This window comes from Ascaphus truei, chromosome 17, assembly GCF_040206685.1.
Source record: "Ascaphus truei isolate aAscTru1 chromosome 17, aAscTru1.hap1, whole genome shotgun sequence".
Taxonomy (NCBI): Eukaryota; Metazoa; Chordata; class Amphibia; order Anura; family Ascaphidae; genus Ascaphus; species Ascaphus truei.
Window position 1 is genome coordinate 43,391,446 of NC_134499.1, and position 13,824 is coordinate 43,405,269.

Below are 13,824 nucleotides of genomic sequence, written 5' to 3' on the forward strand. Positions count from 1 at the left end.
GGATGTCCTGTGGGCGGGACATACAAATTGACCAATGGGAAACACGCCGACATTCTGCCGCTTCCCTCAGTCAACCCATTGCCACCTACTGGGCAGGCTCCACTTAGTCTGGCAAACCATAGGTTCCTCCCCGTAGGGGGTCTCTGTTCTCTGGACCCAGTACTCCACCCTGCCCCGTCCACTTAGTACCCTGACACCTCTCAACATCCCGTCTCCTCTTTCATCAATGGACTCTATGCAGACTAGCTGGCACCTTAAACATATGCCCTAGCCGATTGCATAGAGCCTAATAGTAAATGTAAAAACACAAAGTAAATTTTATAACAGAATATACTTTGGGGGACCTTATACTTATAAGGGAAATAACTTGGGGATATTTGGGCTCGAACTACAGGAGTCTGGGGGACACTGGGAAGCACCGGTGTAATTCACCCCGCGTACCTGCAAATCATGCCTGCTCGTCGGGGAGAATTAAACGACTACTGGCAATTTTGGCCCCCCGAACTCCTGCAAACAAAATCATTGCATTTCCACCCAAATATCCCCCCTAAAACTGATACACACAGAATTTCACAGTTCTAGGGCCAAGGGAACATGAAATAGGAAGAAACATGGTCATTTTATTTTCCTGCATGTATTAACCCTGGTCCCTGGCTTATGGAGGTACCAGGGACCCCACAGGTTCAGGGTAACCAGAGGCCTTAACCTTTTATTAGAAGCCTGGTTTCCCCCTACCGTCACACTGCTCTCTCGGCAGCTAAATTATGTGGCACAATAATTATACCTCAACCTACAAAAAACGTGAGTTTTTTCCATGCCCAGGTATTATAATAGCCAATGCCATGGGTATATATGATTCAAACATGTAATCAGATTTTTTGTTGTGATTTTGATGTGGCCCATTTTTTAATTTGACATGGTTTACAAAATATATTTTTAATATTAGCAATATATCAGGGCTGTTCACGTGGCAGTCTGAGGGACACATCCCAGCCACAAAGGGCCTTGGAGTAGTCCTTGAATTGTCTGCTAACTTCATTGTAGTTGCTCAGACAGCACAGTGCATTTTTTTCACACTAAAATTCACTTGTAAGCTAAGGTAATATAAATATATTACAGGTATTAAAAATAATTATACTTCCAAAATTGTTAAGCATTTCTATGTCTTTTAATGTATCCAAAAGTAAAGTAACTCTTGTGGCCCTTCTACTCTTATTTTGTGTCTGAACTGGCCCCTTTGGAAACCTAATTGGAGAGCCCTGCAATATATGTTGTGAGGAAGTGAAGGGTTAACTCCCTCACTCTGAAGCCAGGCAGACCACACACTAGGTTTATGCTGTACTAGAATGTGGACAATTGGCTCCATAGTGGGGCTTTAAAAGGCAGGAAGTGGCTATCTGTCAGTGCTACTTGATCCAAAACCCGCAGAGACAGGTCAAGAGGCTTTGGGGACTACCCAGAAGGGTGTACTTGGGAGCTGCAGGACCCTGCGGCGGTGAACAAGGTGAGCCAGGAGGAAGTCACGCTGCCCAGAAGGGTGTACCAGGGAACTGCAAGACCCTGCAGCCGTGAATGAGGTTAGTCAGGAGGAAGTCATGCTGCCCAGAGGATGTGCCTGGCACAGGAGATGGCCTTTCCTCAAGAGCCTACAGTAAGGCCAAAGTCGTCTGATTTGGTTACACTGATTCAGCTATCCTTGAGTCTTGTTTAACAGGTAAGCGTGGTAGCCTTCCGGGATAGTTAGGGGCAAAATGTGTTATGTGTAGTTAGTGCTCAGATAGGAGCTACAGTAGGCATTTTGTTTTCTTGCTGCTTTGTTTTATGCCTGTAAGAATAAACTTGCTATCAGATTCTTATGCTTCCAACCTTTAATGTAAGAGCAAAGATCCTGCAACGTGGCTGAGTTGTCACAATTAGTTGATAATTTTGGCACTCTTAAAGGCATTGCACCTACAGGTCTGTGGGTTTCAAAAAACAAAAAACACATTACTTTTTAAAATGGTTGCTCAGCAGGAGTGAGACTGCTACAGAGACACCTACGAGAGGTACGAACTCTGCAAGTAGAGCTTGTCCCACCTGCATGACTACTAGCTGTAATTGAAGTATATACAAACAGTATTGATGTAGTAGCGCCTCCCATGGTCAGTGTGAAGAATGCACCTGCAAGTGCCTGAATGGCGGATATAATGTGTTTATTGTGTAATGAGCCCAGCCACATGAGATAATGTCCCTTCAGGAATGAACTCAAATCCCTGCTCTCTGATTGGTTAAAATTCCAACCATTATACATTCAGTAATGCCTGGAATTTTTGGCAGCTTGCCAAGTTTTTATTTCTAGCCAATCAGCTTTTCCTTTGTCAGAACAGCTCTGAGACAGGGCAGGGGATTGGTCATGAGACAGCAGCCAGGCAGTGACTCCTCCCACTCCCTCCGTGCACACAGCTTCACGCCAGACATAGTGAGAGAGGGAGAGTGTGTTTGTAGCTGCAAAGTAAGTGTTTGTCTGCAGAGTTTGTTTGTAGCTGCAGTGTGTGTGTGTGTGTGTGTGTGTGTGTGTGTGTGTGTGTCAGCAGCAGTGTTTGTGTGTAGCAGCAGCAGCGTGTGTGTAGAGCTGCAGTGTGTTTGTGTTGCTGTTGTGTTGTATGTGTGTATTTGCAGCAGCAGAGTTTGTGTGTGTGTAGAGCTGCAGTGTGTGTGTGTGTGTGTGTGTGTGTGTGTGTGTGTGTGTGTGTGTGTGTGTGTGTGTGTGGTAGCTGCAGAGTTTGTGTGTGTTTGTGGGTGTAGCTGCAGAGTTTGTGTGTAGCAGCAGCAGAGTTTGGGTGTAGAGCTGCAGTGTGTATGGTGCTGTTGTGTTGTATGTGTGTAGCAGCAGCAGCAGAGTTTGGGTGTAACTACATGGAGCAACAGTAACCTTACCTATTAATATTCAGGCAGTGGTAGTAACCTTACCTATTAATATTCAGGCAGCGGTAGTAACCTTACCTATTAATATTCAGGCAGCGGTAGTAATGTTACTTATTAATAATCAGGGAGCGGTAGTAATGTTACCTATTAATATTCAGGGAGCGGTAGTAATGTTACCTATTAATATTCAGGGAGCGGTAGTAAAGTTACCTATTAATATTCAGGGAGCGGTAGTAAAGTTACCTATTAATATTCAGGGAGCGGTAGTAATGTTACCTATTAATATTCAGGGAGCGGTAGTAATGTTACCTATTAATATTCAGGGAGCGGTAGTAATGTTACCTATTAATATTCAGGGAGTGGTAGTAATGTTACCTATTAATATTCAGGGAGCGGTAGTAATGTTACCACTTGTCTTGAGATTTTTCGGTTGTGAGAAGTTGACATCACTAGTTGGGGAATATTCACTTTGCTCCGATGACATTTCAGTGTTAATTATCATTCATGTCAATGACGGATAATGCTGGATTGGTGCGTAATTGCTCGCAGTGGTGCTTAGTGAATCCCGGCGTTAATTATCTAGTGTGCCTTAGGAGCTGGAATAATGTAAGACACACAAGCAGGTACATTGTATTGTTTTGTATGTCTTTATTTATATAGCGCCAAAAGTGTACTCGGTGCTTCACAAAGAATACAGTACAGGGAATTATAATACAATAAGTGCAGCAAAATCAGACAATAGGAAAGGAAATCCCTGCCCCGAAGAGTTTACAATCTAAGAGGTTTGACGGGGATCTTACAGAGACAGTAGGTGAGGGAATAGGTGCTGTAGATGGCAGTGCTTGGCCACAATGGGTGGTAGGAGTGACTGAGTGTGGGTGAATAGCCATGAGTGCAGGCTATTGGGATGCTTTGTGGGGTGAGTTTTAAGGTTAGTCAACAATTAAAATGAGAGGGTTAACTCAATTTATAAGGGAATAGATGGCAGGGAGGCATGGGTGAGATCAGGTGTGTATGTGATGTATGTGATGTATGTGATGTATGTGATGTATGTGATGTATGTGATGTATGTGATGTATGTGATGTATGTGATGTATAATGTATGTGATGTATGATGTGTGTGATGTGTGTGATGTGTGTGATGTGTGTGATGTGTGTGATGTGTGTGATGTATGTGATGTATGTGATGTGTGAATTCAAATGACAGAAAACGAGTTCAATTTGAAAAGAAGTGGATAACGATTCACAGAACCTCTGCCTTTTATAAATGCAGCGTCGGTGCAATGACTGAATTCTTGAAACCAGGTTAACATACAAAGAGGCAGACATTACCCTTTCCCTATGGAAACGCAGTCCAAAATAGAAGATTTGGACTGTATGACGGTATGAAGAATTGCAGCTTCTGTTTTTCAGAGCGCTTTGCTCCTGGTCCCTGTGGGGAATAAAAAAGCAAATTAAACCAGTATTCATATTTCAAATAGCTACATACCCCTTTACCTCTTGTGCTATCAGAGGATCCTGCCAGGCATTGCAGGCCCTCGGGCCAGCGAAAGTGTTACATTCCCATGTTAATTGTCGAGGGTGTGTCAGACAGCTATCAAATAGGGACAAAGAATGGGGCGTGAGTGACAAGGTCTGTTTTTTAACTTTGGTACATTACAGTATCTGTCTCTCTTTTTTTTTTTTTTTAATCCTTATTGGAAGTGTGCAATATAGAAGCCATTTTATCTAGTAGACAGTAATATATTTTCTCTTTAGCAAATTATATATTATATACGGAATAAGCATGGCACACAATATTTGAAGAATGCTGTGATTTCCTGTACCTATAAATACTATGGGCGCGATTGATCTTTTAAGTAAGCATTTCAGAAACTAGTTCACATTTCTGCCGAAACTAAAATTTGATAGTCTGTTGAAGAGTAGTAGTAGAAAACAGGAATAAGAAAACATTGAATGCCTATAAAAGTGAAATGTTCCTTTCATGTTAGACTTGAAAGTGTGTGCATGTTAAAGATAAACTCTCCTTGTATTATAGTTGAGGCTTACCACCTGAAAAAGAAACAGACATAATTATATCATTTCTTTATACTCCTATTAAACTGATGTTACTTCAGTTTAACCATGAGCAGATTTTCTCCACTATAGAGCATGGTTTTATTGGTGCAAGCAACATGTTTTAAATGTTAAACCATATAATGATTAAAAGCGCCCTAAGAATGAGATTACAAAATTGCCATTTTAAAATAAAGTTCTATTGAAAGATTACATGTTAATCTATGTGTACTTTTGAAAAGATCTTATTATTTACTTTTAATTGATTTCCTTTGTATCAGTCTGTCCAAAATGTATCTGATCTGTTTGATGGATTTATATAACATGCAACCAGGACCACAGACCGCTCTCCCGGGGCCCAGGACTAGAGTTTCCACCGCCCTCCCCCTGACCCCTCTTGTGTTGGCAGCCTTGCGAGGCCCCTCTCTCTCTCTCTTAGGCCCGTTTTATAGTGGCGGGTGTGCGCTATGCCGCGCGCGCGGATTTTTAGTTGGCTGACGTTAGTCAGCCTTTCTATAGATGTGCCGCTCGCGTGCACGGCAGTGAGAGGGGAGCCGACAGACAGCGGCGAAGAGGAAGAAATTCATCTTTTCGCGCCGCTGCCTGCGCTCAAATGTGTGTATGTGTGTATGTATGTATGTGTGTTTGTATGGATGGATGTGTGTGGGGGGGGAGGGTAAATAATTGCACAAAGAAAAATAAAAAAATTATTAAACTTTTTTTTTATTTAAAAAAATCTTACTTAAGACTTAATTTCACTCACACAACATATACACACATATACACTTACCTGCAGCTCCCGGCACTATATACAGGAAAAGCATGCGACACGTGCACGCGCGTTCGCATAGGAACGCACGGCACATCCTGTATATAACAGCCCTAACAAACACCTCTCTCTCACCAACCTCTATTCCTCCCCTCTCTCGCTCAATCTCCCTATTTTACTTTCTTCCCCTCTCTTTCACTCCCTCTTTTCTTTCTCCCTCCCTTTCCCTGTCTTACACACTCTCCCTCTCTCGCTTACATTCTTCCCCTCTCTCACTCTCTCTTTTCTCTCTTGCTCCCTTCTCTCCCTCTCCCCACCTTTCTTGGGGCTGGATGGCCTCCGATAGCATGCCGATATGGAAGTTGGGCCCAAACTTCTGGCGGGGGAGGGCAGCCCAGAGGTCCGCCACAGCAGCTGGGGCCTGGCAGCAATCAGAGGCCTGACAGCTGGACGCAGAAGTTTGGCTCAACCTCTGGGCTGGCACAACTTCCAGAGCAGGCCGGCCAGGTCCCCTGCAGCCGCCGGGACAGTTGTCCCAGCTCTGCCACCCGTCCCCGTCCCCCCCCCCCCGCTGCATGCAACGAAGAATAAAAAAGGGTTACAGGTCATACTTTTATTTCTATTGCTGCTGCACATTTCCTTGAAAGAAAGAATAAACTAGTAAAAACAAAACAAATCTACATCCATATTTATGCACTTTTATTAGTTATTATGTTTCCATATTGGAAAGCTTGAGGCGGAAGAAGCACACACTAACCCAAATATCATAACCCAACGTATGTCTTTACTTAAGGAAAGGTTATGAATGAGCCCAATATACATGGGCCTTTAAGTGAAGCTGCCTCACAGCTGTGTACTATTAGACTGCTGAGAGAGTTGACTGGAAAATGTGCCTACATCAAAGCAGAGAGGGGACCCATCGTCCCTTCCCCTGCCAAAATAAATATAGGAATCAGAATTTGAATTGTTTTGTGTTTCCATATTTAGATGACTATTATTGGGTTTGGAAGAACAACATTAGAAATAATTGTGTACTGTATATAATTCACTAATTAGAAAACATTTAGACCTCAAAATAGCTTGACTTGTAAATTCTGTGATATTTTACTTTTAAAGATACTGTAGGTTCATCAGTGTGTTTATTGTACGCGAAAGCAACAAAAGGAGCACACATTCTCTTGGGATATAAATCACAATGGAAAAAAAGAGAATAATGGTGCAGTGTTTAAATAAACCACAAGCTGCTAAATAAGGACCAACACACATGTGCAGATGATATTCAAGCCTTTCAGTAAAATGTAGAAACTCCTCCCACAGGAGGCTGGAGCGGAGCACAGCCGTCAAAGAAGTGAGGGTAACAGTGGTGGTGACTAAAGAACTTTATTGGACAACAGTGTACAACTGATGGATCCTCTGACGCGTTTCAGCCCTTTGACAAACGCTTCTTTGACGGCTGTGCTCCGCTCCAGCCTCCTGTGGGAGGAGTTTCTACCTTGTTCCCCTTCCGGATAGCACGCCGGGTGGTTGCTGGCTTTCCTGATGACATCACCGCCGGTCATGTGACCGCCCTACGCGACGGAACGTTGCGAGAGGGTTGGCAGTGCAACAACCATCATTTGGATTACCAAGGCTCGGCATCTCAAACTACAGAACCGTGAGTCCCTTTGAAACACAACACGATTGGTGCTCATAGCTGAGCCAGTTGCTGAGAGACCACACATATATTTAATAGTAGTTTGCGGTGATTTGCCTTATGAATGGGATTATCTACGTGCATCAACCACTACTTTGTTTCTGAAGCACCTGATGGGTTAACCCTGTTTACCCGATTACACACTTTCAGTAAAATGGGATGTGTGAAAACAGCCTCCGGTCTCCTTGTTCGTCTTCAAAAGACGAAGGAACACACACAGTAAACAACGTATTTACTATCAAATATCTAAAAATAGATATGGCGCACTCACAAACGGACCCTATAATACAGGCAAAAAGAACAGCATGCAGGGGCAGAAAGCAGGCACAGCATGCAGGGGCAGAAAGCAGGCACAGCATGCAGGGGCAGAAAGCAGGCACAGCATGCAGGGGCAGAAAGCAGGCATGGCATGCAGGGGCAGAAAGCAGGCATGGCATGCAGCGGCAGAAAGCAAGGACAGCATGCAGGGACAAAAAGCAGGCACAGCAAGGACGCACAGCATGCAGGACAGCAAGCAACCACAGCATGCAGGGACAGAAAGCTGGCACAGCATGCAGGGGCAAAACGCAAGCACAGCATGCAGGGACAGAAAGCTGGCACAGCATGCAGGGACAGAAAGCAGGCACAGCATGCAGGCACAGCAAGCAGGCGATGACCCCAGATGGAAATCACTCGGTAGTCCTTAGACCCTCGCTGCCTTTGATCTATTTTGGCATCCCCGATTTGTTTACATTATCTCCCAGCGGAGTCCAGTGACATAACGTCCACAGTCGTAAATGGGATTCCTCTGTAGTTCCTGTCTTATGCCCTATGTGTTCCGCTGTAGACTCAGCTTCCTCAGGGGCTAATGATTTATTATGATGATTGGTCATTATTTAGCACCTCCATACCATTTATTCTCCTTTTTCGCCCTTTTTTTATTTATATACCAAGAGAATTTTGTGCTCTTTGTTGATTTGGAATCCATTTTGGACTTCTTGGAAGGTTCTTTAGTGCAGCATTTCCTTTGGGACTGTACTGTATGTAAATGTATATACTATTTATTATATTGTGAGCAATTTGTACTTAAACTTTCTTTTCTCCCATTGTTTATATTGTACTGTACATTAAACTTTGTTTTCTTCTTCTGTAGGAGAAATGTGTTCCTGTTTATTGCAGATACAAATTTCACGATCAGCCTTTTCACCAGACACAGGGGCAGAAACATGGAACACACGTTTACTTCAAGGATGTCAACGTAATACTGGCAGGAACCATTAATCCTGGTGAACTGCGTGAGTACCTTCGCGGTGCTCCAATAGAAATTGAGGTACATGATCGAGACCAAAAAAAATTAGATTATGTCAACAAGCCATCGCTTTTCGGCAGTGAGCCTGAAGATGAAAAACTGAGTAATGTTGGTCTCGTTACTTCCAAAAGAACAGTCCACAATCCGTTCACCGAAAGGGACAAGCTGTGGGACCCTTATGGCATTGCAAAAGTCCGTTTGTCTGATGTTCTCTATGGTGCAAAGTACTTGAATATTTGTGTACCTATTCATAGTTGTGAATCTCCTGATCCTATTAGATTTAAGTCTGAAGGCAAACATGGAAAAATAACAGGAGAATTAGGGTCAGTTGATGGCCCACGGGATTCTCCTCTTTCGGTGGGACATTATTTAGATGCACATTCTCTTCTCAAAGTAAGGGTAGACATACCTGTACCACTGACTTTGGAATCAGAAGTCTCTGATTGTCCATATGGACGCATTGTCTACATTATTGACTACAAAAACAGAAAATTACTACATGAAATACTTTTGATGATTACAGAAATTAACACCAGAGCCCTAAATTTGGATGCATATCCAGTCACTATAATTCAAGATGCCCTTTCCAAAGTGGGTCTGAGAGATGACCAGAAAGAAGATAAGTCCCTAAATGTCATAACCGGAATTCATATTATGGATGGAACAATTCACCTCTTTGTTTTGGAAGGATTGAAAGACAACGCGATTAAGAAGCTGTGGGAAACACTACCAACCAGGTAAAATTACTGTAAGAATGTATTAAATACAGTACAATTGCAAAGCTCTTAAAGCAATGCGTTTGTAATTCAGTGTTGAGTGATTGTACCAGTGTGTTGTTACACCAGTCTTGGAAGTATCCTGTAGTAAACCATTCAATTTTTTTCTGGAAATATACGGAACATAAAAATAAAGTTAATACAAAAGAAAAAAACACCATTGTTTTACAAATGGAAAGATTTAATTGCAAGTACAAATTCAATTTAATGGACACTTTGGACTGTGAAGAGTACATGAGAGGTTTGTACCAATAATGTTGCTTTTTATATTATAATGATGCCATGTAGTGGATCTATGATTCATTGGTGTGAATTGTGTCTGTATCACGTTGTAAAATGCTTTTCTTCAGTTTTATATAGTTTAGTTAACATTGTTTCTTAGACCCAAACAAAGCTAGTGAGAAAGTTATGGCAAGAAATGCTGATTTCAATGAATCAATCATATGAACATCTAGTCATTCCTACCTTAGCTACTATAGCTCCATACAACTACAAAATGTTGCTACTATAGCTTTATACCACTTTACAACCACTACTAGTAGTTGTTATACCTCCATAAAACTTTAGCCACTCCACAAATCACTAACTAACCGAATAAGAGAGAAGTATGTGACAGTACATTCCTTATATTGCTTAGTATGCATTTATCTTCTTTTCTTCTAGCAGAACCCTGTATATTATGCCCTCGTGCATTTTAATCCCAATGCACTTATCTTCAGAGACTTAATTTAGTCTATTAGACTATTAAAGGGAGGCACAATGTTGTTTTTCCCCCAGAAAGATGGATATTGGTAAATGAAAGCAATATGCAATATTATTTTATTCTTATACTGTACATCTACCTAGCTGCAGTATGTTTATTACTATGTTAATTACCCTAATATGCCAAACAAACCCAAATATCAAGACTTTTTGTGTTGGGGAAAAAGTTTACATTAATACTTAAACCAGTACCCCTCAGTCTTGATATACATGAGCATGTCAATTTGGCAATTTTCACACTCGCACCCTATAGCTACTCTGACTTGCAACAAAACTGCAACTCCTAAGAAGGACGAGGTTCATTTCATTGTGCCTTAGGCCACGCTTATAGTCACAGCGACGCTGACGTCATGTGCAGTCGCTGAAAAATTCAAATTGAAGTGACTTCCAGCGATCGCGACCAAGCCGTCGTGCCACTCCTACTATAAGCACATGCGATGGCTTCAATACATTTGTTTTGACGCAACTTTGACATTGAAGCGCGGCCTTATTGTTCATTTGGAAGAGGCAATCCAAGCAGCTTAAAAAAAATAGAAAATCCTTTTTTGGTTTTAATATATGCAGCATTTGATTACCCTCTGTCCTGGCTCCTAAGGTGTGTGTGTGTGTGTGTGTGTGTATGTGTGTGGCAATGATTTATGATTGGGAAGAAGCAAATCATTGCACTCAACCAAGACGATGGACAACAATAAAAAACTGTGCATTTAGCGTAAAGAGAGTTGAGGACTTGTACATGGAATTATACGCGAACACAGATAAATCTGGGCATACTCGATCATAAGACAAGCGAAAAGAAACCACCAATGATGTACCGTGTGTCCTTCCAGAAGAAGTGTCAAAAGCAATATAATTCATTAAGAATGGGAAGCCTCCCATGGAAGATGGAATTAAAACTGAAATGTTGAAAGAAGCTGGGGAAGAAGTAGAAAAAATCCTTGCAAAACTCTTTACGTGCTGCTTGAAGAACCGGAAAAGTCCTGAACAATGGAGAAATGCCATAATTATCCTCATCCACAAGAAAGGAGACAAAGAAGTGCTAAAGAACTACAGACCAATCGGTCTACTTCCAATCACTTACAAGATTATTACGCGATACTCATTCATTGACTGCAGCAGACCCTGGACTTTGCCCAGCTTGGAGGACAAGCAGGATTTCGCAGTGGATACAACGATAAGATAAGACAATAAGACAAAAAAAAATTTTTCCTAAGACCTGGAAAACTGCCAGAGTTGTCCCAATCTTCAAAAGTGGGGACAAAAACACTGTCTCAAACTACAGGCCAATCTCTCTTCTCCCAAAACTTTCCAAAGTCATGGAAAAATGTGTTCACTCCCAATTAAGCGATTACTATACCAAGACAAATTTTCCTGGCCAATTCCAATCTGGCTTTCGCCCCAAACACTCCACCGTAACTACCCTGCTAAAAGTTTGCAATGAAATTCAGTGTGGACTGGAATGGGGACAACTCACTGGTGCAGTATTCCTAGATTTTGCAAAGGCTTTTGATACTGTTGATCATGCTATCCTGCTTAACAAACTCCAGAGCTCTGGAATAGGGAAGCATGCTTTAAACTGGTTTCCTACCTATCAGGTAAATGTGTCCATCTCAGGCTCTAACTCCAACCCCTTGGATATCACCTGTGGTGTCCCGCAAGGCTCTGTTCTGGGGCCCCTACTCTTCTCAGTTTTCATCAATGATCTTCCCACAGCTTGTAAGGAAGCTTCAATACATATGTATGCAGATGACACAATCCTATATGCACACAGCCATAGCCTCTCTGACCTTCAACATATACTTCAGTCTGACTTTTTGAGACTCGAAAACTGGTTTTCCCAAAACAAACTATTTTTAAACACTGACAAGACTGTAACAATGGTATTTGGGACCAAGACCAAATTTTTAAATCTTCCAGTGACTGAGATCCCGATCAGAACCAATGCTAACACCACCCTAACTCCTGTTACTAGTTTTAAATACCTGGGCATACGTTTTGACTCCCACTTAACAATCGGGATGCACATCTATACCCTGACATCCAAAACCTATGCCAAACTAGGTGTACTTTACAGGAACAAATCCTCCCTAAGTCTGCTGGTCAGAAAGCGTATCGCACAGCAGATGCTAATGCCAATTATTGACTATATAGTATACGGCTCAGCACCCCAAACCCACCTTAGCAAACTTGACACCCTCTACAATTCAATATGCTGTTTTGTTCTCCAATGCAACTACAACACACATCACTACGAAATGCTCAAAGAACTAGATTGGTCATCACTCGAGTCTAGGCGCAAAGTTCACCTTTCCTGTCTTGCCCAAATACTTTCTGGGCAAGCTACCCATTTATCTGAACAAGCTCCTCATCCCTACCACATTCAGCACTTATCTGAGATCTGTCTCCACATAACTGTTCATAGTCCCAAGGCTCAACAAAGTATCCGGCCGCTCCTCCTTCTCTTACCGTGCACCCCAAAACTGGAACAACCTCACATCCACCACCAGTTTAAGTTCTTTCAAAACTAAAGCTGTCTCACATTTAAATCTGGTCTGTAACTGTTACATAAGCCTGTAATATATTATCTTTAACTGTGCATTCAATGTCTTATATATAATGTATACCCTGTTCACTTATGTAACTATTTGTAGCCATGTATTATTTGTCATCTTAACTTTATGTCCAGGACATACTTGAAAACGAGAGGTAACTCTCAATGTATTACTTCCTGGTAAAACATTTTATAAATAAATAAACAATGGACCACATCCAAGTCATGCAAGAAGTGACTTCAATAGTAGGGAAACTACTTGAAGGTTTAAAGCTGCAGTTCAGTCTTTTTTTTTTTTTTTTAATTTTTTTTTTTACTTCAATAGTTTCATGTGTGCAATCTCTAATTACCTAAAGAACTGTATAGCTGCAGGTCAATTCGTTCTCCTTGTATTGATCGGCGAAATTTGGTGACATCATTAGTGAAGGGATCTGTTTTTCTTCTGCTTCTTTCTCTCAGTGGAAGCTCATGAATATTCATGAGCACTCCTGCACTGGCATGTGCTAGAGGGAGGGCAGGGCTGACAAAGGGGTGTGCCAGGGCTTGTGACAGGACTTGAAGGGGCGGCGCCTTAGCAAATGGTTGTTAAAATAGAATACAAGAAAATTGGTCTTTCACAGTTGTTTTTTTAAAAACAGAAAATGCTAAAAGTATTTTTTCTTACTACAGAACTGATTTATTAAAAAAAAAAACACACATGCAGGATATTGACTGAACTGCAGCTTTAATGCGGGATAATATTCAGGAATACCTAATGGAAAACAAAATTATTAGTAATAGTCAGCATGGATTTATGAAGGATAGATCTTGCCAAACTAACCTTATTTGTTTCTTTGAGGAGGTAAGTAGGAATTTAGACCAGGGTAATGCAGTTGATGTGGTCTACTTAGATTTTGCAAAGGCTTTTGATACGATTTCACAGAAGAGGTTGGTGTACAAAATAAAGAAAATTGGACTCAGTAATAATATATGCACCTGGATTGAAAACTGGTTAAAGGACAGACAACAGAGGGTTGTCATAAATGGAAC

General features: G+C 41.6%; 1 protein-coding gene across 2 annotated transcripts in view; it reads left to right on the forward strand.

Moving 5' to 3' along the window:
* Positions 1-13,824, forward strand: part of CFAP92 (cilia and flagella associated protein 92 (putative)) — a 94,954-nt gene that overhangs the window by 48,294 nt on the left and 32,836 nt on the right. For both annotated transcript variants that reach the window (XM_075574977.1, XM_075574978.1), the window contains exon 10: positions 8,554-9,446. In XM_075574977.1, the coding sequence (XP_075431092.1) occupies positions 8,554-9,446 (893 nt within the window). The remainder of the gene's footprint in view (positions 1-8,553; positions 9,447-13,824) is intronic.